Genomic DNA, 21,747 nt, shown 5'->3' on the forward strand with positions numbered 1-21,747 from the left:
GCTCCAGAGATCCCTGGAGGGGCCGGCTCCTGGAGCGATCCCGTGGATGGAGCCGGGGAGGGGAAGGCTCGGTGACCTTGAGCTGCAGAGGCATGGCAATAAGGCCATCAGAAGGCAGGAGCCTGATCCTTGTCAGCCTGAAATCCAGGGAACGTGAAGGTTTAAACCTTTGAAGACCCCGAGTAGGTGAGGGAATCCTGGAAAGCCGCGCGTGTGTGCGCCGGAGCCGCGACGGGCAGGGAATGAGAAGGCGTTTCCAAAGAAAGCAGGCGGCCCGCTGCTGCCAGGGGAAGTCACGGCGGCACTTGGCAGCTGATTGTCACTTCTGGTGATGGGGACAGGCACCGCCACCTCAGGGACCGCCGCGCTCAGCTCTGACCGCGGGCGCAGCGGCAGAGGCACCTCCGCTCTTCCCGCCTGCCGCCGGGGGTGCTCCAATGGGATGGGGACACGGATACCCTGCTGTGCCTCTCGGGCATGGGGATAAGGCACGGGGGCATCTACCCAGAGGGTCCCGCTGCTGGTATGGACCACCCAGGAGCTTGAGGGAAAATATCCTGAAGGTCTTGAGAAAAACATCCCTTCAGAGGGCAGTGGGATCCCTCCCTGGGAGATGCTCTACTGGGAGCGAAGTGCTGCCGTGCACTAACGGAGGGAATAAAGGAACTTTAGGATAAGGGTGTTGTAAATTACCGAGTGAAGTGACTTCTGGCATGTTCCTTGAACAGACCTCCAGAAACCCGGAATTTGCCTTGGCTGAGGAAGACGGGCTGCAGTGCAGCTGGTTATGGAAATAAAACCAAAGGTGCCTTTCCCTGACCTAGGGAGGCATTCCCAAGGAAAGCCTTCCCACTCCTATTGAACCAAGCCTTTAAATTCCCAAAAAATGACATCATCTCCGCAGGATGAAAAATCCCAGTGCACCGCTCCTCACCCTGAGGTGCCCTGGCAGAGCATCCCCTGGGATGGTTCCTGTGAAGGGAACCCAGGAGTGGGGATGCTGCTGGGGTGTCCCCCCAATTCCCTTGGAATCTCCTGCTCTCATCTTTGTGAGCACGGGACTGCCCAGACCCATTGCTGGGTTTTGGGAGGTTTGGGGTGGGAATGGCCCTGCCATACAGAGCATCCATCCATCCCGAGGGATGCGGGTTTGGGCTGGGAATGGCCCTGTCATAGAGAGCATCCATCCATCCCGAGGGATGCGGGTTTGGGCTGGGAATGGCCCTGTCATAGAGAGCATCCATCCATCCCGAGGGATGGGATTTGGGCTGGGAATGGCCCTGTCATAGAGAGCATCCATCCATCCCGAGGGATGCGGGTTTGGGCTGGGAATGGCCCTGTCATAGAGAGCATCCATCCATCCCGAGGGATGCGGGTTTGGGCTGGGAATGGCCCTGTCATAGAGAGCATCCATCCATCCCGAGGGATGCGGGTTTGGGCTGGGAATGGCCCTGTCATAGAGAGCATCCATCCATCCCGAGGGATGCGGGTTTGGGCTGGGAATGGCCCTGTCATAGAGAGCATCCATCCATCCCGAGGGATGGGATTTGGGCTGGGAATGGCCCTGTCATAGAGAGCATCCATCCATCCCGAGGGATGGGATTTGGGCTGGGAATGGCCCTGTCATAGAGAGCATCCATCCATCCCGAGGGATGCGGGTTTGGGCTGGGAATGGCCCTGTCATAGAGAGCATCCATCCATCCCGACGGATGGGATTTGGGCTGGGAATGGCCCTGTCATAGAGAGCATCCATCCATCCCGAGGGATGCGGGTTTGGGCTGGGAATGGCCCTGTCATAGAGAGCATCCATCCATCCCGACGGATGGGATTTGGGCTGGGAATGGCCCTGTCATAGAGAGCACCCATCCATCCCGAGGGATGCGGGTTTGGGCTGGGAATGGCCCCGTCATAGAGAGCATCCATCCATCCCGACGGATGGGATTTGGGCTGGGAATGGCCCTGTCATAGAGAGCATCCATCCATCCCGAGGGATGCGGGTTTGGGCTGGGAATGGCCCTGTCATAGAGAGCATCCATCCATCCCGAGGGATGCGGGTTTGGGCTGGGAATGGCCCTGTCATACAGAGCATCCATCCATCCCGAGGGATGGGATTTGGGCTGGGAATGGCCCTGTCATAGAGAGCATCCATCCATCCCGAGGGATGGGATTTGGGCTGGGAATGGCCCTGTCATAGAGAGCATCCATCCATCCCGAGGGATGGGATTTGGGCTGGGAATGGCCCTGTCATAGAGAGCATCCATCCATCCCGACGGATGGGATTTGGGCTGGGAATGGCCCTGTCACACGGCACATACAGCCCCTGTCCCAGGGGTTACAGAGGTTTCGGGGTGCCGTGGGTGCTTTGGCACAAGAGGAGGGGAAGCGGGTCACAGCAGGGAGCCGGGTGGCTGCAATTCCTGCCGGGAAGAGGGGTGCTGTGGGAGGTGAGGAAGAGGAGGGAGGTGCTGGGGGTGGCGGGGGGGCTCCCACGGCGGTCTCTGCACCCAAGCAGTGACACAAATGCAGCCGGACAGACATACAGAGCATGTAAACAGGCACATGGGGAGCCATGTGCTGCTTCGTGCCGGTGGTGGAGAGCAAGCCCGGAGCAAAGGCACACGCCAGCCCCAACACACACACGGCCACACACATGCAGCATTCCCACGGGGGATCTTCCCAGCCTTGCCTTCATTTCCTGGAGTGCTCAGAAAGAGAAAAAAAAAAAAAAAAACAACAAAAAGGGGGGAGAGAGAGAGAGAGAGAGGAGCTGAAGAGGTGAACGCCACGGAACGGTGATGGGAATGGCTTTGTACATCACGCTAAAAATAGTCCTTGTGATAAAGTCGATCGTGGAGGGGGAGGAGGTGCCGGCAGCGCACAGATGCCGGCGAGGGAGGCCAGGGGTTGGGAAGCCCGTGCTCCAAGGATGGAGCAGAAGGGGCGTAATTAGAGCTGGTAATTAGCCCCAAGCAGCACTGAGGGAACCAAGTAATTACAAGTGGGGGCTCATTGCACCCCCTCCTCTTGGGATGGAGGCTTTGCCATCCGGGGAAATGAGAAGCAAGCAGCTGCTGAAGCTGAAATCGGGTTCCTCTGAAGGGAGACCGGGATTTTTGGGTGTTCAGGGAGAGGAAGGCTCTCTGCGGGTACCGGGGAGAAGGCAGGCAGGATGTGGGGACACGGGGAAGAGCCAAAGCTCGTGGAAGGAGCCCTAACGGGGAAGAGAGAGGATCTCTGCTGGGAGCAGAGGGAGCCAGGGCCGGTGCTGGAAGCGATGCCTCGGCTCGGGAGCCCGTGTGGGGTGCAGGTGATGGGCAGGGATGGAAAAGCAAACGGTGTGCGGCTTTGGAGACGGTCCTTTCACTCCCGGCAGCTTCCACACACCCAATCCCAGCTCTGCCCAGCCCTGTCCTGATCCGTGCGGGATACCAAGCTCCAGCCGGAGGAGCTGGGATCCCGCTCTGCGCTGTGGAGGGGAGAGGCAGGAGAGCTGCCAGAACGGAAAGCTGGATTTTCCAGCGCTTCTTAAAGCCGCGTGTCCCCGTTCCCTCCTCGGGCGGAGGCGCGGCGAGGGGTCCCTGTGCCACGGCACGGCCACGCCGCGGGGGCTGCGGGAACAACGCCCCGCACGCCGCTGCCGCCGGTGATTGACCACCGGAGTGTGAGCAGGACGGGAGCTGACGCCGCTGGGCCCAGCGCCCACCTCGCTGCCCATGGGAGGAGGAAGAGGAGGAGGAGGAGGAAGGGGACGCGATGTGAGCCAGCACTCGGGAGCCCCGGGGTGCCGCTCAGCCTGTCCCCTCTGCCCACGCTGCCGCTGATGGAAAGGACCCCAAAATCCCTGGGGAGAAATCACCTAGAGGGATCCAGGATGAGCAGCAGCCCAAAGCGAGGGAGACCCAGTGGCAGCAGCGACCCTCTCAGGGCGGGGAAACTGAGGCACGGTGGTGGCAGGAGGGGGTGGGCAGGGTTAAACTCCCTGATTTGTGGTGAAGGAGGCGATTTCTTCCCGCAGTTCTCTCTCAGCATCCTTCAACTACATCCCGGAGGACGTTGAGGCACCAAACACCAGCCCCGAGACCAGGCACAGTCTCAAAAACGTGAAGTGTGGTGCCATTTGGAGGAAAATCAAAGGTCCGAATGATTCTTGGGTGAGTTTTCCCCCTTTTTCGACAGCTGGCCCAGCAGTAACCCAGGGCAAGGGGACAGGAAGGGACACGGTGGGGGACAGGAGCAGACCTCTCCCTGTTGGCTCCCATCACGTGAAGGTTCTGGGTATTTCTGCCATTCCCAAAGCTGTTTCTTGCAGGCTTTGCCTGTAAATGACTTTAATCTTCATAAGCCCAAAAAGTAAAGCTGCTTATCCGGCTGGGCCCTGCCGGAGCGCTGGGAGGAACGGGGGGGATGTGGACTCGGGGAGCGGGGTGAGCCCGGGGGAGAGGAAACCCTACCGAGCCCCATCACATCCCTCATCCCTGCCCTGTCCCCTCCGGCCATCCGGACGCGCCGAGCTCTCCGGGAAGGGAGTCAGCAGCACATCTCTCCTCTGCGCGCTCCACCCCCCATCCCACACACCCCCGAGCTGTGCCCGTGTCCCAGCACCCTCCATTTTTCCCTTTAACCCCCCTCCAAGAGGAGTCTCGGTCTCAATCCTGGTCCAAAGCAGGCGGAGAGCTCCCGCCCGGGGCTTGCCAAGCAGACAGCCGGCAGAGCCGATGCTCTGAGCATCGTTTAACGCTGAATAATTCCCTGGGGATGAAGGGAACTATTCTAAACCTGCCGTGCCAGACGCCACCTCCACCCAGCTCCCTCCAGGGATTCCACGGGGACAACTCCTTTGGGCTCGGGCCATGGGGGTCCTGCTGCACAGGTGGCTTCAGCCCCTTGGCTGAGACACGCAGGGAAGGCAGTAAGGTTCTTGAGGGCCAGCAATCAGCCCCAAACTGCATCCCCTGCCTGGTCTGAGCATCAGAAAGTAAAGCCTGGACTAGAGGGGAGCTTTGGCATCACTTGGCAGTTTCACCGCTGTCACAGCCGTGCCAGTTCCCATAGGCAGGATGGAGCCAAGTGCTGCCCAAGCTACTCATCCCCACCGATTTGGGGACCCTGGGAGGAGGGAGGGGCCTGTCCCCCCTTCTTCCACTGCCAGGGGGATCCCAGGGCCCGCAGGGAGCAGCGCTGGCAACAGAGGGGGGCTGAGGCGGGATGTGCCGCGTCCGTATGGAATGGTTTTTTTATTACAGTTTTTTAATCTCACAGTCGGTAGCATTACATGAGAATAAAGCACTGGACAGGACTGGAAAAAAAGGCCTCTGGAGACAGCATGCAAACATTGCAACGAGTTTAAAGCAAAACAACCCAAAAAAAAAAGCGTCTGGCGGGGACGCGGCCGCGCTTTCCCGACCGGGCGGCGAGTCCAGCGTCTCCCCTGCCAACCATCACTTCTGTCGCTGGGGGTTTCCTTTTCATGTGTCCATTTCATTGGTTTATTTATTATTATTCTCCTTTTAGCAACCTTCTTCTCTCTTTCTTTTTTCTTGTCTTTTTTTTTTTTTTTTTCTTCTTTTAATTACATTAAAAAATAAGATTCGTACTTTAGTAAAACGCCCAACGCTCAGCTGGGCCCTGCTTGAAATAATAAAAAAACAACAACAACAACAACAAAAAAAAACCCCCAAAACAATAAATGCCCCCCAAAACTGAGAAAACAACAAAAAAACACCCACAAAAATTAAAAAAAAAAAAAAAGAGCCTGGGAGACCAAAACAAAAAACAACCCCAAACCTAGAAAATAAAAATAAAAACTGACAGATTTGGAAGTTTGGAAGCAACCGGGGGAACTGGGGTGGGGGGGACACACCCCCGGGGCTCCCTCCTGGTGCCGGAGCAGGGCAGGGGGGCTGCCCACGCCCTGGTCCCCCCCAGCGTGGGTCCCCTCCGGCTGTGGGGTGGCAGAGCCCCCCCTCACAGGTAGAGCTCCTTCTCTTTGATATGCACTAGCTGTTCTCGGAGCTGGTGGAAGGACGGCCGGTGGCCGGGGTCCAGGGTCCAGCACTTCTTCATCACCTCGTAGACGACGGCCGGACAACCGTCCGGAGCATCCATCTTATAGCCCTTCTCCACGCGGGGCACCACGTCCTTCAGGGGCTGGGGGGATTCGGGATGTGAGGGAAGGGCTCCCTCCACAAATGGGCTCAGCTTGCCCCAAACCCAGCCCCGAGGGGGTGCTCATCACTTACAATTCTCGGATAAGGCACTCGCCCGAAGGAGTAGATTTCCCAGAGGAGGATCCCGAAGCTCCACACGTCCGACTTGGTGGAGAATTTCTGCAGGGAGGCAGGGAGGGAGGGAGGGGAGAGAAGCCCCGTGAGCGGGCTCAGGCAGGGATGGCAGGCAGCAGATCTCCCCCACCCTCAGGGCAGCTGGTTTTGGGGTCAGACAGTGGGAAGCGGCGCTCAAGCGCCATGTCTGCATGGAAAATTTGGGGCAGCCTGGAATGTTCCCCCCCTCCTGCGGCTTCCACCGTACCCATGCGCTCCAGGGCCCCCTCTGCTCCCCCACCTTTTCTCTAAGTGCTTCTGGCGCCGTCCACTTGACCGGCAGCTTCCCCGTGTCCTGCGTGGAGGAGGCTTCCTTGGTGAGCCCGAAATCGCTGACCTTGGCGATGTTGTCCTCCGAGACCAGCACGTTCCTCGCCGCCAGGTCCCGGTGCACGAAGTTGTTGGCTTCCAGGTACTCCATGGCTTCACACACATCTCTGGGAGGGGTGGGGAGCACAAGGGGGTTGGCAGGGCAGCCCCAAAATGCAGGTAGGGGTGGGCCAGGGTGGCGGGCATGGCTTTGCCCAGTACTTACAAGGAGAACTTGAGCAGGCAGTCTGCCCCGAGCACCGACCGCCCGCGCGACCGCAGGTAGTCTACTAGGCTGCCCTGGGCGCAGGGATGGAGAGAGAGATGGGGTCATCAGGGGCAGCAGCCCACCTGCTGCCCTCCCTCATGGGGCAGGACCCTCCTTGCAAAGGGATGATGTCCCTTTAAGATGGGACAGGACCCGGGGGATGTCCCTCCCTCACGGGGAAGATGTCCCTTTACCATGCGGCAGGACCCGGGGAAATGTCCTTTCAAAGGAGGGGCAGGACACAAGGAATCCCCTCCCTCAGGGGCGGATCCAGGGATGCCAACCCTCCCTGGAAGCCAGGATGGGACAGCCACCTCCAAGCCCCACTGTGGCTCCAGGGAGATGCCACCCGAGTTGGGATGACCCCGCTGGTCTGCCAGGGTGAAGCCCCAGGACTGTGGGGGGGACAAGGGGACAGAGTGGGGGGGCAGGTGGCCGGGGTGGGGGTCTCACCTTGGCCATGTACTCAGTGACGATGTAAAGGCCACTCTTCTCCTCCACAATCACCCCCAGCAGCTGCACCAGGTTGCTGTGTCGGAGCTGCCTGCGCGGCACAGGAGGGCTCAGGGCAGGGCTTTGGGGACAAGAGGGGCTCCCACGGTCCCCGTGGGGTATCAGGGAGCACCCCCCCAGCTCACAGGGACAGAGGTGCCCCCTCCCTCGCGCTGTGCCCCCGCTGGTGGTGACACTCACGTCATGACGGACGCCTCCGCCAGGAAGGCCTGCGCTGTGGCGTCGTTTTTAATGCACTTCACGGCGACTTTGTTCCCCCGGTAATCCCCCAGCATCACGTCTGCGGGCCAGGAGAGACGGGCACAGGAGGCACTGGGGAGCATCCCAGCCTCCTGGGGCCCCACCATCACCCTGGGGGGGGCTACGGAGAAGCCAACTCCCCCCCCACTTAGGGCCACCGCGGGCTGGGGACAGCGGGCTCACCTCCGAATTCCCCTTTGCCAATGATCTGTAGCAACTTGAGGTCCTTCATGTTGAGGGCCCAGCCGCCTGCACGGGGGACAAGGGGGAGTGAGGGGGTGCTGGTGGGGGTGCCCAGGGACCGGGGCCGGGGCACGGCCACTCACTGCGGGAGAACTCGTCCTGCGCTGCCACCGTCCCCTCCATCAGCTTCGGCTTGATGAGGCGGGTGCAGAGCCCGTCCGCGTCCGTGGTGTAATGCTGGGGGACACGGTGCGCGGGTCGGTGACAGCCTGGCCCGGGGGTCCCGCCAAGGCGGTGCCGGGCTCCGAGATCCCACCAGGTGGCAGCACCAGGCCACGGATGCGCCTGGTGGCGGCCGAGGGTCCCCGTCCCTCCTCCTGCCGGTCCCTCTGTCACCTGCTCACCCCACCGCCGGCCCCAGGGGTCTGTCCCCAGCACCCCCACCCCAGGGGGTCAGCACAGAAGGTCCCAGCAGCTCCCAAGCTCCAGGCCTGCAGCCCCCACAAGCTCTGATGTCCCCGTTATGTCCCCCTGCTGGGGCTGGACAGAGAGGACAGCTGAGGCCTCACCTCCACCAGCTGCATGAGGTTCTCGAAGTAGACCTCCTCGTCGATGCTGAGCTTGCTGGAGGAGTAGATGATGCGGTAGTGCTCCACCTTGCCCTCGCAGCTGACACACAGGGTGTAGTCCCCGGGGTAGTTGGTGCTCTCCCGCACCAGGAACAGCCCCGTCTCGGGGGGGTACAGCAGCCGCTCTGCCTGCTCCCGCGTGATCTTCCCGTGGAACCACCTGCAGCGGGGCACGGAGCGGGGGAAGGGCTGGGGATGTGCTGGCTGGGCCCCCGTGGGGCTGCGTTTGGACGTGGAGCAGCTTTTGTCCCTGCCTGCACGGGGACGGCCTGTCCGAGCTCTGCCTTGCTGTCTCCACCCAGCCCACGACACAGCTCCTTCCACAGCATCCTGCTCCCCTCCTCCTGGCCCCGAACTGGGATTCAGCCCCTCTCACACTCCTAGGAGGTTCCTCCCCTGGCTCCTCCAGGCTGGGAGTCACTGGCAGCTCTGGGATGCAGCAGGAACATCAAACCCATCCATCTCCCTTCCCTCCTGCAGCCCATTCCAACTCTCCCTCTTCCTCCCAGAGCAATCTTTACAACCCCAGCTTTGGGTAAAAAAAACCCCCCAATTTAAAACGCAACCCAACCAGGCATCACCCTGCAGGCAGCTCCCAAAACACTCAGAGCTCTCCCCAGCAGCAAATGCCAATCCCAAATTCACGCTGCTGGAAAGCCCGAGCCTCTGCCCCTTGTGCCTTCCAACCTCGCTGCGCCCTGTGAGGAACGTCCCTCCTGCTGGGACACAGCTCTGGCCACACGGGTGCTCCGGCCCAAGCCACCTCCCCCACCCACCTCGGCAGAGTCCTGCTTGGATACTCACGGCATGAGGCTGAGCTTGATCCCAGCTTTGACCCCTTCCCGCTTCTGGACGTAGTTAGCGGGAATGATGCCCTCCCGGCCCACCTTGTTCTTCGCCTTGTACCAGTTGGGATCCTGTGGGGACAGTGCCACGTCACCACGAGCCCGTGGCCACTGGGCACGGCCGCATCCCACCCAAGGAGCCCAGGGTGGTGTCAGCGCTGCCCTGGGGGTTCCCCAGGCACCCCGGTACCCCCTTGCCGGCTGCAGGAAGGGTGGGATGAGCAGGGGATCAGGGTCGGTGCTGGGACCAGCAAACCCCAGTGCTGGTGGCCCCACAGGGCTCATTGTGATCCCTCTCCCAACCTGCCGGGCATCCTGGAGCCTCCCAAACCCACAGCCCTTCTTCTCCTGCCCCAGAGTGGAGCCCAGCACCGCTGCCTCTCCCATCCCTCCTCCACCTCCCGGGAGGCGCTTACATTTCAGAGAAACCTTAACTAACGAGGCCATGAATTAATTAACTGAACGTGTGGCCCGATTCCCGCCCAGCGGGACTGCCAGGACCAGGGGCTGCCGCCGGCCCGTGTCACGGGGTGCAGGGATGGCATCCCAAGGAAATCCCGGCGCGGGGGGCGGCGGGGACACCTCACCTTGGTGACAGCGACAATGGTGAGGACGTCTCCTTTGCTGAAGGGCAGGTCCTGCTCGGCGGTACCGTGGAAGTTGTACTTGGCGATACATTCTGTACCGGACGGCCACACGGCCTGGCAGGGAACAGGGAATGCCATCAGAGCCTCGCACGGGGGTCTCACCCACCCCCGGCACCCCCTGACCCTCAGGGGATCCCCACCCCCTCACAGCGGGTCCCTCCGATGCGAACCCAAGGGGGATCTATTTAAACCAAGTGTCCCCGGGTCCCTCCTGAGCGCTGGGGTCGCCTCTGGAGGGCCCCATCCCTGCCTCTCCTCAGCCAGAGCTCACCTGCATCCCTGACATCTTCTCAGGAGGTTGGGGCGCGAATCTCACAGGGGGGACGCGTCACTCGGTACCATGAGACCTGCGCGGGGGAGAGGACGGCTGAGAACGGGGCAGGAATGGGGTGTGAGGAGGATGCAGCGGGAGCAGCCCCCCACGAAGGATGTCTCGGGCCAGGTGAGCGTCTCTTCTCCCGCCAAGAACAGGTCCTGCCCGAGGTGCTGCTTCCAAAATACCCCCAGACTGAGGTGGAAGTGGGAGCTCCGGGCCTGCTCAGCCCCTGCAGTCAGGGGCGGGAGCAGCGCGGAGCGGCTCACCCGGATTAGGAGGCATTTGCACGGATACAGCTTCTTAAGGACGGAGTTTTGGAGTGCAGCATCTGCACCAAGGAAAAATCCAGCACGGTGTGGACGGATGGAGATGCCCAGAGAAGGGAAGGGAATGGAGATGACCTCCAGGAGGCCCATCCCACTCCTCTCCCAGGCTACACAGCCAGAGCCCTGCGCTCCCTGGTGACCCACACATGGAAACATCCAGCCCTGAGAGCTTCCCAGGCCTGGGATCCAAAAGAAATAAACCAAAACTGCTCCCTGCAAGCTAAAAGCCACTGGGACTCTGGAACGTGCAGCTCCCAAACCCCAGGGGGATGCACTGACCGGGGGTGCCGTGCTCTGGGATGGGTGTGTGGGAGGGGAACAAACCCGGCTTTATTCCCGCCGCTCCAGCCCCCGGGAAGGGATGAAGTCACCGGCCCCAGAATCAAACCAGGCTTTCTTGGGCTGGGGCAGCGGGGTCGTGCCGGGCTGGGGGCACAGAGGGGGACACAGGCAGAGCAACCCCCAAAGCCCACCCCAATATTTATTAATTCATGTCATCCGCCGGGGCCATCGGCGGTCACCGCTGCCAGCCCCGCCGTCAGCAGCTCGGAGTATTTTGGGAAGGAGGAAGTGAAACGGGGGGCAAGGCTGAGGGACGGGAGGAGGAAGGAGATAAGGGGCACAAGAGCGGGGAGGAAGAGCGCGGTGAGAACGTGGCCCTGGTTCCACCACGTGCCCGCAGCATTCCGGAAAAGGCGTCACGCTGCCACCGGCCACCTTCCTCACCTTCCCCCAGGGCAGGGACACGGCACGCGTCACTCTATTTTTGGCAGCAGAGAGGAGAAATCGAGGCTCGGATGTTCACCCCAAGGACAGAGTTCAGGGACCTGAGGGGTTTCCATCACCACAGCGTTGGGTTGGTTTCCTTCCCAGCCAGCTCAGGAAAAGCCTCTGGAGATGGCACCTAAAGCCAGCCTGATGGCACCCGTGAGCCTTGGGGACACTGCCACGGAGTGCTGGGACCCAGGGGAGGGCCGAGCCGGGCGCCGCCGGGCTGGGGAGCACCAGCTGGGAGCGCAGCCCCCCGGCACAGCTCCAGCTCCACCTCCCTGCCTTTCCGAGCTGATTTTTGCTTCAATTCTGGATTTACACCCGGCACGGAACAAAACCTTCAGCAACGGGTCTGGATCCCACCAGTCCGAAACGCAGCTCCAGAAAGCCAGGGAGTAAACGCCACTCTCTCAGGCCGTGGAGGGATTTAGGCGGAGCATGGAAGGAGCTTTGAGAAGGGAATTTCCCATCGCTGAGGCTTTCAGCCCTGTTCCCCATCCAGCGTCCCGCGGGGACTCCGAGCACAAGCCGGTTCCGGGTGTTGCTCAGGGAGAGCTCGGGCCCAAAGCCCTGAGTCAGCGCTTCCCACCGGCCAGGCCTTGTTTTCAAATACCCAAGAATCAGCAGGATGGAGGTTTCATCCCAGCTGTGACTCCAGCTGGAAAAGCCTGGAGCCAGGTGGGGATGCAGGGGAGCATCCCCTGCAAGGGATGCCCAGAGGTTCACCCACCACCACAGGCTGGAAGAGCCGTTTCCCACCCCGTGCAGGAGCTGAGTCTTCCCAATCCCAAAGGCTGCTTGTTTGGGCTTTCAGCTCACGGATGTCACCAGCATTTATATTTGATAAATGCAAGGAGGATACAAAATTCATAGCCTGCCTTCATAAAGAGAATTTTTTTCCCTGCTGAAGAGGAAACTGCCTCAGCAAACCCCACCAAGAACGCACTCCAGCCAGTCCAGGCTTTTTTATCTTCCCGGATCGTGGATATTCATGGCACCGGACCCTGGCATTGTTATAATTGCACACAATGAATTTGCCTTTCTGTTTTGAAGAGGGAGGTGTTTACCACACCAGCGGCTGCCCCTCACCCCGACACAGACCTTCCTCCTCTGAGCCTCATTTTCTTTTCAATCGGTACCTCATTTCTGCCTCAAAGCCGAGACTTTCCGAGGAGGAGGAGGAGGAGGAAACCACACGGGGCAGCTGCCAAGCAGCCCCCCGAAGGCCTCATGTGACAGCCAGCGGTTCCTGCTGCGCGTCACCCGGGCCAGCCCCGGCCTCGCGCCCGCTTCCGCCAGCCCCGCACGTCCCTGTGGGATGCTGGGCTGGGAGAAGGATGTGGAGATGCCGGTGGAGTGGATCCACAGCTTAAAAGCAGCATCCTGTGCCTTCCGGGAAAACATGGGCATCGCCCCTTCTCTCCTCAAGGAGGATGTGCAGCAGCACATGAAAGAAATTAATAATAATTAACAAAATTAGCCAGGGAGCAGCCCGGCTGATTGGGCAGAGCAGAGTGCTGGGTTTGGCCGTTTTCAGCCCTGCTAGGAGAGGGCTTGCTGCCTCTGGAAGCTCCCCATTCCCAAAGTGGGGCTCAGGAGGTGCTCAGGGGAACGCACCCCCTGCCAAAACCCACCTCCCTTTTTTCCCAGCAGAGCATCCCCGGAGCCGCTCAGCGCAGGAGCCCAGAGATGGATCTGAGCCCGACGCTGCGCCCGCGAGGTCCATCCCCGCCGCCTCCCCCACAGCCCTGCTCCTGCACTTCCCTGCGGGAAGGCCGGCCCGGCAGCCAGGAGCCGGGGCAGGCGGGCAGGGCAGGTACAGCCAACACCTCTGACAATCCAAAGGGCACCAGGGAAATGAGCCATTCCTCTCATTAATCACCGGCCAAAATCGAGTTGTGCCAGACCCACGGGCAGGGTGGGAGAGGAATGTGGGACCCCCCCCCCGAGCGAATCCCACCTGAGGAGCACCATCACCGTGGGATGGGGTGGGTGAAAGATGCTGCATTTCCGTTTCAAACCCAGCCAGGGGCGGGGGGAGCACCTGCCCAGCACCAGGATGACTCTGTTCTAAATGAAGTTCAGTCGTTGATGGCAAAGAACCCTCATTCCCAACGGAAACAGGTGCGTGGGCGCCATCCACATCCACCCCCTTCCGCTCATCCATCTCCCAATGAAGCCCTTTAAACTTCAAAAAAAAAAAATCCCAAACCAACCCCACACCAGACAACATCCTCCGTGCCTCTGAAAGATCTTATCTCCTGTTATTACAACGAACACCTACGATTACGCTAATCGAAAGAAAAATGTTCCTCCTCCATCTCACCCGCCAGCTCGCAGCGTTTCGGAGCTGCTGCCCCAAACCAGCCCCAGCTGGGTGCCCTGCTGCAAAAGAGGAGGAAAGGGGGGGGGTCCTGCTTCTTTTTCAGGGATCTTTAATTTCTTTTAGAAGAGAAAGAGAAGATGCTGCTGGTCAGAGAGCTGGAGGCACACAGAGGACAGCTGGAGGCCTGGGGAGAAGCTGCTCCTGGCCCCCCATTGTGGAGAGGTTTTCCTGGTCCTCCTTTATCCTACAAAAACCTCAGCAGGGCGATTTTCCACCCACAAATCACCCCAGTGTCCCCTTCCCAGTGCTGGAGCATGTTGGGGCGTCCCCAGGGACGGGCACATGACGTGGAGTGGGGCATGGAAGCGGTTTTTTTTTTTGCAAACACTCACTCAAAACCGAAAAGGTGGGGGGAGGCAGCGGTCACAGGGCAAAGAGCACCCCAAAACTCCCTGGCTTTGCAGGGGTTATCCCACGGCTTCATCACTCCCGTCCCGCTGATGTTCCATGAGGGAGGATGGGGATGCTCCCAAAACGTCCCGCATCCCTCCAGGGACCTCTCCGGACACTCCCTGCCTTGCCAGGACGGGGCCGTGCTCCTGCGTGGCTCCACTGGGAACAAACCGCTGTCCCGGGAGGAAGGCTGCCATCCTCCTCCTCCCGCCCCCTCGCCCTCACACCTTCCATTCCCCCCCCTTTTTTTTTTTTTTTTTTGGACTTTTTTGCTCCTCGTTTTGATTTTTTTGGGACTTTTTTTTCCGCCCGGCGGCACGGCCCCTTTCGCTCTCGCTACACCAACGAGCAACAGCCGCGGCTATAAATAACCCGCCGCCGCCTTATTGCCCAAAAGAGAAAAAAAAAAAAAAAAAAAAAAAGAAAAAGCCCCAAATTTTAAAACATTCAAACCAACAAAGCGCCGCCAAGCCCTCTGAGCAGCCGGGTGCCCCTCATCTCCCCGAACCCCCCGCTCCCGCGGGCCTTTGTACGGGATGGGGATGCAGCGGCAGGGGGAGGCGGTACCCCCGGCGGGGCTGGGGCGCGGCGGGACCCCCGCCACGGCAAGGGGATGCTGCGGGGGTCCCTCTCCGCCTCCCCGCAGGATGGCGAGGGGGCTGAGGGGTCCCCGGGGACCGCGGCGGGGCGGGAGCGGCTGTGCCGGGGTCACCGGGGGTCAGGCGGGGCCGGACCCCCGCACCCCCCCCTCCCCCCCGCCGCCCCATTGTCCGCGCCCCGCTCGCCCCCCCCCCCCGCCCGGCGCCGCCGTCACTCACCTCCCTCCGGGCACGGGCTCAGCCCGCCGCCGGCTGCTCCATGCGGCGCCGCCGGGGCCTCCGGGCTCGGCTGGGCCGGCGGGGGGGCGCGGGGGGGGCGGAAGGGGCGGGGGAAGCCGGAGCCGCCGCCGCCGCCGGAGCGCGGCGGGGCCCAGCGGGGCGCGGGGGCCGCGGGGGGCGCGGGGCGGGCGGGGCGCGGGGGGTCCCGGGCGGCGGGGCCGGAGGGACGGACCGAGGGAGGGACGGACGGAGGGACGGAGGGAGCGGCGCCCGGAACCGGAGCGCCCCGAGCGCAGCGCGCATGCGCCGCGAGCACCGCGCCGGCAGCGGGGCGGGGGCACCGGGCGGCGCGCGGCGCCTCCTGGCGGCCACCGCCGGCAGCGCCACAAACCGGGGACAGCGGGGACAGCGGGGATAGCGGGGATAGCGGGGGATAGCGGGGACAGCGGGGATAGCGGGGATAGCGGGGGATAGCGGGGGATAGCGGGGATAGCGGGGATAGCGGGGGATAGCGGGGATAGCGGGGATAGCGGGGATAGCGGGGATAGCGGGGGATAGCGGGGATAGCGGGGATAGCGGGGGATAGCGGGGATAGCGGGGATAGCGGGGATAGCGGGGGATAGCGGGGGATAGCGGGGATAGCGGGGATAGCGGGGGATAGCGGGGATAGCGGGGATAGCGGGGATAGCGGGGGATAGCGGGGGATAGCGGGGATAGCGGGGATAGCGAGGGACAGCGGGGATAGCGGGGATAGCGGGGGATAGCGGGGATAGCGGGGATAGCGAGGGACAGCGGGGATAGCGGGGATAGCGGGGGATAGCGGGGATAGCGGGGATAGCGGGGATAGCGGGGGATAGCGGGGATAGCGGGGATAGCGGGGATAGCGGGGGATAGCGGGGGATAGCGGGGATAGCGGGGGATAGCGGGGGATAGCGGGGATAGCGGGGATAGCGGGGATAGCGGGGACAGCGGGGACAGCGGGGATAGCGGGGACAACGAGGGACAGCGGGGACAGCGGGGACAGCGGGGATAGCGGGGATAGCGGGGACAGCGGGGATAGCGGGGGATAGCGGGGATAGCGGGGACAGCGGGGATAGCGGGGACAGCGGGGATAGCGGGGACAACGAGGGACAGCGGGGACAGCGGGGATAGCGGGGATAGCGGGGATAGCGGGGGATAGCGGGGATAGCGGGGACAGCGGGGACAGCGGGGATAGCGGGGACAACGAGGGACAGCGGGGACAGCGGGGACAGCGGGGATAGCGGGGATAGCGGGGATAGCGGGGGATAGCGGGGATAGCGGGGACAGCGGGGATAGCGGGGATAGCGGGGACAGCGGGGGACACCGGGGATAGCGGGGGACAGCGGGGGACACCGGGGATAGCGGGGACAGCGGGGGATAGCGGGGATAGCGGGGATAGCGGGGATAGCGGGGACAGCGGGGGACAGCGGGGATAGCGGGGGACAGCGGGGGACACCGGGGATAGCGGGGATAGCGGGGGACAGCGGGGATAGCGGGGATAGCGGGGACAGCGGGGATAGCGGGGGACAGCGGGGACAGCGGGGATAGCGGGGATACCGGGGATAGCGGGGATAGCGGGGGATAGCGGGGATAGCGGGGACAGCGGGGATAGCGGGGGATAGCGGGGGATAGCGGGGATAGCGGGGACAGCGGGGATAGCGGGGACAACGAGGGACAGCGGGGACAACGAGGGACAGCGGGGATAGCGGGGACAACGAGGGACAGCGGGGACAGCGGGGACAGCGGGGGATAGCGAGGGACAGCGGGGACAGCGGGGGACAGCGGGGACAGCGGGGATAGCGGGGGACAGCGGGGACAGCGGGGACAGCGGGGATAGCGGGGGATAGCGGGGATAGCGGGGATAGCGGGGATAGCGGGGGACAGCGGGGACAGCGGGGATAGCGGGGGATAGCGGGGATACCGGGGATAGCGGGGATAGCGGGGGATACCGGGGATAGCGGGGGATAGCGGGGGATAGCGGGGATAGCGGGGGATAGCGGGGGATAGCGGGGATAGCGGGGATAGCGGGGATAGCGGGGGACAGCGGGGACAGCGGGGATAGCGGGGGATAGCGGGGATACCGGGGATAGCGGGGATAGCGGGGGATAGCGGGGATAGCGGGGGATAGCGGGGATAGCGGGGATAGCGGGGATAGCGGGGATACCGGGGATAGCGGGGATAGCGGGGATAGCGGGGGATAGCGGGGGACAGCGGGGACAGCGGGGGACAGCGGGGACAGCGGGGACAGCGGGGATAGCGGGGATACCGGGGATAGCGGGCACAACAGGGACAGCGGACACAGCGGGGACAGCGGGACCCGCACCGGGAACGGGACACGCACCGGCAGTGGGACCCTCACTGGGAACGGCAGCGGCACCAGTACTGGCACCCCACAGGCACCGGAACGGGGGCGGGACCTGCACCGGCAGTGGGAACGGCTGCCGCACCGGGAACGGGAATGGGAGTGGGACCGCACCGGGAACGGGAATGGGAGCGGCAGCGGCAGCGGCAGCTGGACCCGCACCGGCAACGGGAGTGCCACCGGCGCCCGCATGGGGACCGGTAACGGGACCCGCACCAGCACCGGAACGACACCGGCACCGGGACCCGCACTGGGAGCGGGACGGGGACCCACACCAGTGGCAGCACTGGGACGCGGACTGACCCGCCGGTTCCTGCCCGGGCCGTGGGTGCCTGCTCGGTGTGTGCTCACGTGGGCGCAAAATAGTACTGGAATGGTGCTAAAACGCCAACAAAATAATAAAAATCATTACAAATATGGTAAATAACGATTAAATGGTCGAATGACAATGATTAGAATAGAATAGAATAGAATAGACCTTTAAGGTCCCTTCCGACCTAGCCCATTCTCTGATTCTGTGGTCCTAGAAGATATTATTATTGTTAATAATAAAAATGCAATATAATTGCTCAAATAACAAAGTAATAATCTATAACATGACATCAGATAAACATATCAGAGAGCAGAACATCATGATGTGGCATCATAATATGGAATACAGTGAACAGAACGAATAGGTCATCTTTAGGGTACCTTCCAACCCAACCCATTCCCTGATTTCTTGGTTCTATAATATAATATCAGCCACAAGAAAATAATGACAATAATAAAAATGATGCTGGCGGGGGAGAGGGAGGGTCTGGCTGTAGCAAGGTGGGCAGAGAGCAGGGGGTTTGTCTTGGGGTCTCCCCTTGTATCTCCCACCCCGAGCTCTCCGGGGAGCCACAGGGATGGCATCACTCCGCTGCACCCTGCAAACCTTCCTCGGCTGCTCCAGCAGGGAACAGGACGGAGAGAGGGATGGGAGGGAGGAAAGGGCCGTGGGGTGTCCCAGCACTGCTCCTCATCCACCACTCTGCTCCCTCGACGTGGTCAGGTATCGGCTGGGCCCTGGCGCAGCCGTGCCCTGGGAAGGGTGCAGGCCCATGGCTGTGTTTCCACTGGAACGCCGAGGTGACACAAGGTGACACCGAGGTGTTTGTCACTTCCTGCCCCGGTACTGGTACCTGCATCATGTATGTGAAGCAGGAAGTCTGGGTACCGGCGTACTGCTGGTTTTCGGCTGTCCCTTGCTTCTCCCCAGCCTTCGGCATCCCAACCAGAATGCCATGGCATGGGAAGAGGTTGTGACCGCTGAGAGTGACACCCCATGGATGGATGTCCTGGTAGATAAGGGGTGAGGACTCAAAAACAAGTGCTCAGCCCTGGTCCTGCATGGCTGGGACCTGGAGGGGATGAGGGGACTGGGGACAGGAGATGGAGATGGGTCTGAAGGGGGCAAAGGGACTGCAGGGGACAGGGAAAGTCAGGGTACAGAACCAGGGAGATCCCAGCAGCCACGGGAGCGGGCTGCAAAGCCCAGCTCATTTTTAGGAAGCACATCCTTGCTCCAAGAGCGTGCAGGAAACATCCAGGGACCCGCTGCTGGAGTCAGGCACCCCTTCACAGCCTCGAGTTCCCCCCGGGTCTGGGATGTTCCTTTGGCCCCGGGGAGGTGGGGAAGGGGCTCATCCTCTCCCAGCCTTCAGCAGGGCCGAGCCGGGAGGAACCGAAAGCAGCTCGCGCACCAGAAATACACCTGCAGTCACAAAGCCACGGACGCACGCCCCAGTGCCCCCACCCGGCTCTGCCCTGCCCGCTCACGGCGTGTTTGGGGTGACTGTTGACCAGGATCCCACAAATACCCTCAGCACCGCGGGAGCCACGAATCCCCTCCCCGGGGCTGGGGAGCAGCAGGAGGCTGGTGGGTCTCAGCTCTTGGGGGAAAAACCAGGCACGAACCCAGCCTGGTGGGGAATCTTGCCCTGTGCCAGGTTTTCCCGGTCCATCTGACCTAGGAATAGGGAAACACTCTGCCATCGGGGTTTCTTCTTCCCCCTGAAGCCCCAGGACCATCGGCACCCCCAGGGATGGCTGGAAGGACGGTGCAGTGATTTGGCTGCGGCTGGTCTGTGAAGGAGACACGGAGGGGAATCCTCCGGGCGCAGCTGCTGCCGTGTCCCGGCTGGAATTTTTCCCTGGAAGTGTCTTGGTTTGAGGGTGGGTGGGCTCCTGGCTGGAAGGGAAGGACGGACCTGCTCACGGCGAGGCACGGATGGCCATCTCCCTGCCTTGCACCAGGAGAGGGGGCCCTTCAGCCGGCTGCGATCGGCAGGAAAACGGAAAATAAAAGAAAGGGGGAAAAAATGCAGCAGAGGAGGAGCTGAGGGTGAAATCCCGAGGGAGTGAAGGATGGGGAAACCGCCTGCCCTGTCGCTGTGCCGCTCCTCTGCATCCCCGGCTGGCTGGCTGGGTTAGTCCCTGTGGAGCAGCGGGCTTGGAGCCTCCGAGGGATTCCGGCAGCGCGGGCGGGATGAGAAGTGGTGGGCAGGGAAAGGGAAGCGTTCCTGCCTGGGATGTACGAGACGGCGCAGGATGCACAGGCGGCGGCTGGGAACATCCGAGTAAAGCCAGCGTGACAGCTCCCGGCTCATTCCAGCCCGGAGAATTCACCTCCCAGCTGAAACCCCCGAAGGGAGCCAGGTTTGGCCGGTTCTGCGGCTCCCGGGGCTCCGGGGGCCGTGAGGGGTGCGGGATGCTCTGCAGGGGGGTCCGTCTCCTACAGATGCCCCTCCCCAGATGTTCCTCCCCCAAAAAGTCTCCCAGCGGCGGCAAACCCCGGTGCCCAGCAGCCACGGGCAGCGGCGGAGCGGTGCCACAGGAGCCAGCGGAGGGCGGTCACGTCCCAGATGGCAGCGGGAGGGGACAACAGCGCTTCAGTGAATGAGGATCCTGCTCCCTCCACCCCAGCGCTGCCTCTCGGGGCGCTCTCCGGCCACGCCAACCCCAAAAGCCCCTCGGCTGTGGAGAGCAGCCTCATTCCAGGTCTGTCCCGGGCAGCCCTCGTTCCCAGCATGTTTTTAATTGAGGGGGAGCAGGCTGGGCACACTGGCTCTCAGCGGGTGGCTTTTCACCTCTGGGGTGGGACCCCCCGCTCTGCCTGTGTCCCCCACCCTGCTGGGGTTCAGCGAGCTGATTTTAGGGGTGTGAGAGCGGGGCAGACAAGTGGGACCTCTTGCTATGGGGCCAGGGAGCAGAGATGTGAGGGGGACACGAGAGCCTGTCCCTCTGTGTGACCCCACCTGCTACACTGCCACCAGGGCCAGCCTTGGGGACATAGAGGGGACAGCCAGCCCTGAACTCATCCCGGCTCTCCAGCCCAATCCCTGCTGCCAGGGCAGAGTTTGAGGAGCATCCACAGTCCCCGAGGCTTTTGGCTCACACTGCCAGTGCTTGTGGGACTGGGTGGTCCCCATCTCTCACCCCACGGAAGATCCTGCCAGGGTGGGTGTACATTCCAGTTTGAGGGAATTCCTGGGACCCTGGAGCTTTTCCTGAGCAGGGCTTTGCGTGCAGGGAGGAGCTATCTCCGCATCTCTGCAGTTCCCTTGTCAGCCTGGGGACAAACTCCATCCTCACCCTGTGATTCACAGGTACCTTGTACCTCCAAAGGCACAGGGCAATCAACCGGCCCAAATGTGAGGGCCGGGAGGAGGGAGGAGGAAAAAGGGTTCACACTGATTTGGGAGCCCCACTGGAGCAGAGCCATGTGCCAGGTTTAATGTGCCCAGCTCCTTCAGGTCAAGCTCAGTTGCTTCCACAGGTTCAACCAGCATGGATTGGAGAACCAGCATCTTCCTCACCCACCGCAGAGGACACTTCGCCTGGGGAAGGTCCCACCAGCTCATGGAGGCTGAGCGGAGATTTTTTTTTTTTTCCTCAAAAAGGCAGAAACCAGCGTGGAGTTCAAGGCATGGCAGAGCCCAGTGGGGATGCAAAGAGAAAGATGGTGTTGGGGAGTTTCCTTCTGTCACCAGTGCTGGGGACAACCAGCAAAAGTGAGACACACATCCATGGGGAGATGGCTCCTGATAACAGACCTCAAACAGCCAAAGGAACACAATTAGAAATCAGATTCACTTTCAATCAGGAGGGCCATTAAATATTAGTGCAACTCCTCTCTTCCAGCCATGAGGAAGAGACACAAATGGTTGTTCCGGCCCGTTCTGGGGCTGGGGACTGACTTTCCGAGCGAGGAGATGCCAGCAGCCGAGGTGTCTCAGCTAGGGGGAGAGGTGTGTGTGTGCCCAGACCTCGTCCTGCAGGAATGAGGGTGCTGGCAGCGTTGCCCCGCTTCGGAAGGGGAGCTGCAGCCCTGCTGCCATGGCTGGCCTCATGACTCATTCAAAACCGACCTTAGC

At 61.9% G+C, this 21,747-nt stretch overlaps 1 protein-coding gene and 1 long non-coding RNA gene across 4 annotated transcripts; one reads left to right on the plus strand and one right to left on the minus strand.

The window, feature by feature from the left end:
- The first annotated feature begins 2,489 nt into the window (after window positions 1-2,489).
- LOC116450538 lies at window positions 2,490-5,683 on the plus strand. 3 transcript variants are annotated; one of them, XR_004242825.1, is made up of 3 exons: window positions 2,490-3,755; window positions 4,016-4,151; window positions 5,260-5,683. It is a non-coding gene; the product is annotated as an uncharacterized LOC116450538 (long non-coding RNA). The 3 variants fall into 3 exon arrangements; XR_004242824.1 differs by having other exon boundaries at window positions 2,490-2,955; XR_004242823.1 differs by having other exon boundaries at window positions 2,498-4,151.
- Window positions 5,209-15,054, minus strand: CSK (C-terminal Src kinase). The gene is made up of 13 exons (XM_032123128.1): window positions 14,965-15,054; window positions 10,226-10,301; window positions 9,895-10,008; window positions 9,267-9,379; window positions 8,403-8,622; window positions 7,977-8,070; window positions 7,834-7,899; window positions 7,591-7,690; window positions 7,351-7,441; window positions 6,856-6,929; window positions 6,562-6,757; window positions 6,240-6,326; window positions 5,209-6,147 (listed from the first exon to the last, which is right to left on the minus strand). The coding sequence occupies exons 2-13, from the start codon at window positions 10,238-10,240 to the stop codon at window positions 5,965-5,967; spliced, it is 1,353 nt and encodes a 450-aa protein (XP_031979019.1). The 5' UTR covers window positions 10,241-10,301; window positions 14,965-15,054; the 3' UTR covers window positions 5,209-5,964.
- Between the last annotated feature and the right edge of the window lie 6,693 nt (window positions 15,055-21,747).

The sequence above is a fragment of the Corvus moneduloides genome, chromosome 13 (genome assembly GCF_009650955.1).
Source record: "Corvus moneduloides isolate bCorMon1 chromosome 13, bCorMon1.pri, whole genome shotgun sequence".
Classification (NCBI taxonomy): Eukaryota; Metazoa; Chordata; class Aves; order Passeriformes; family Corvidae; genus Corvus; species Corvus moneduloides.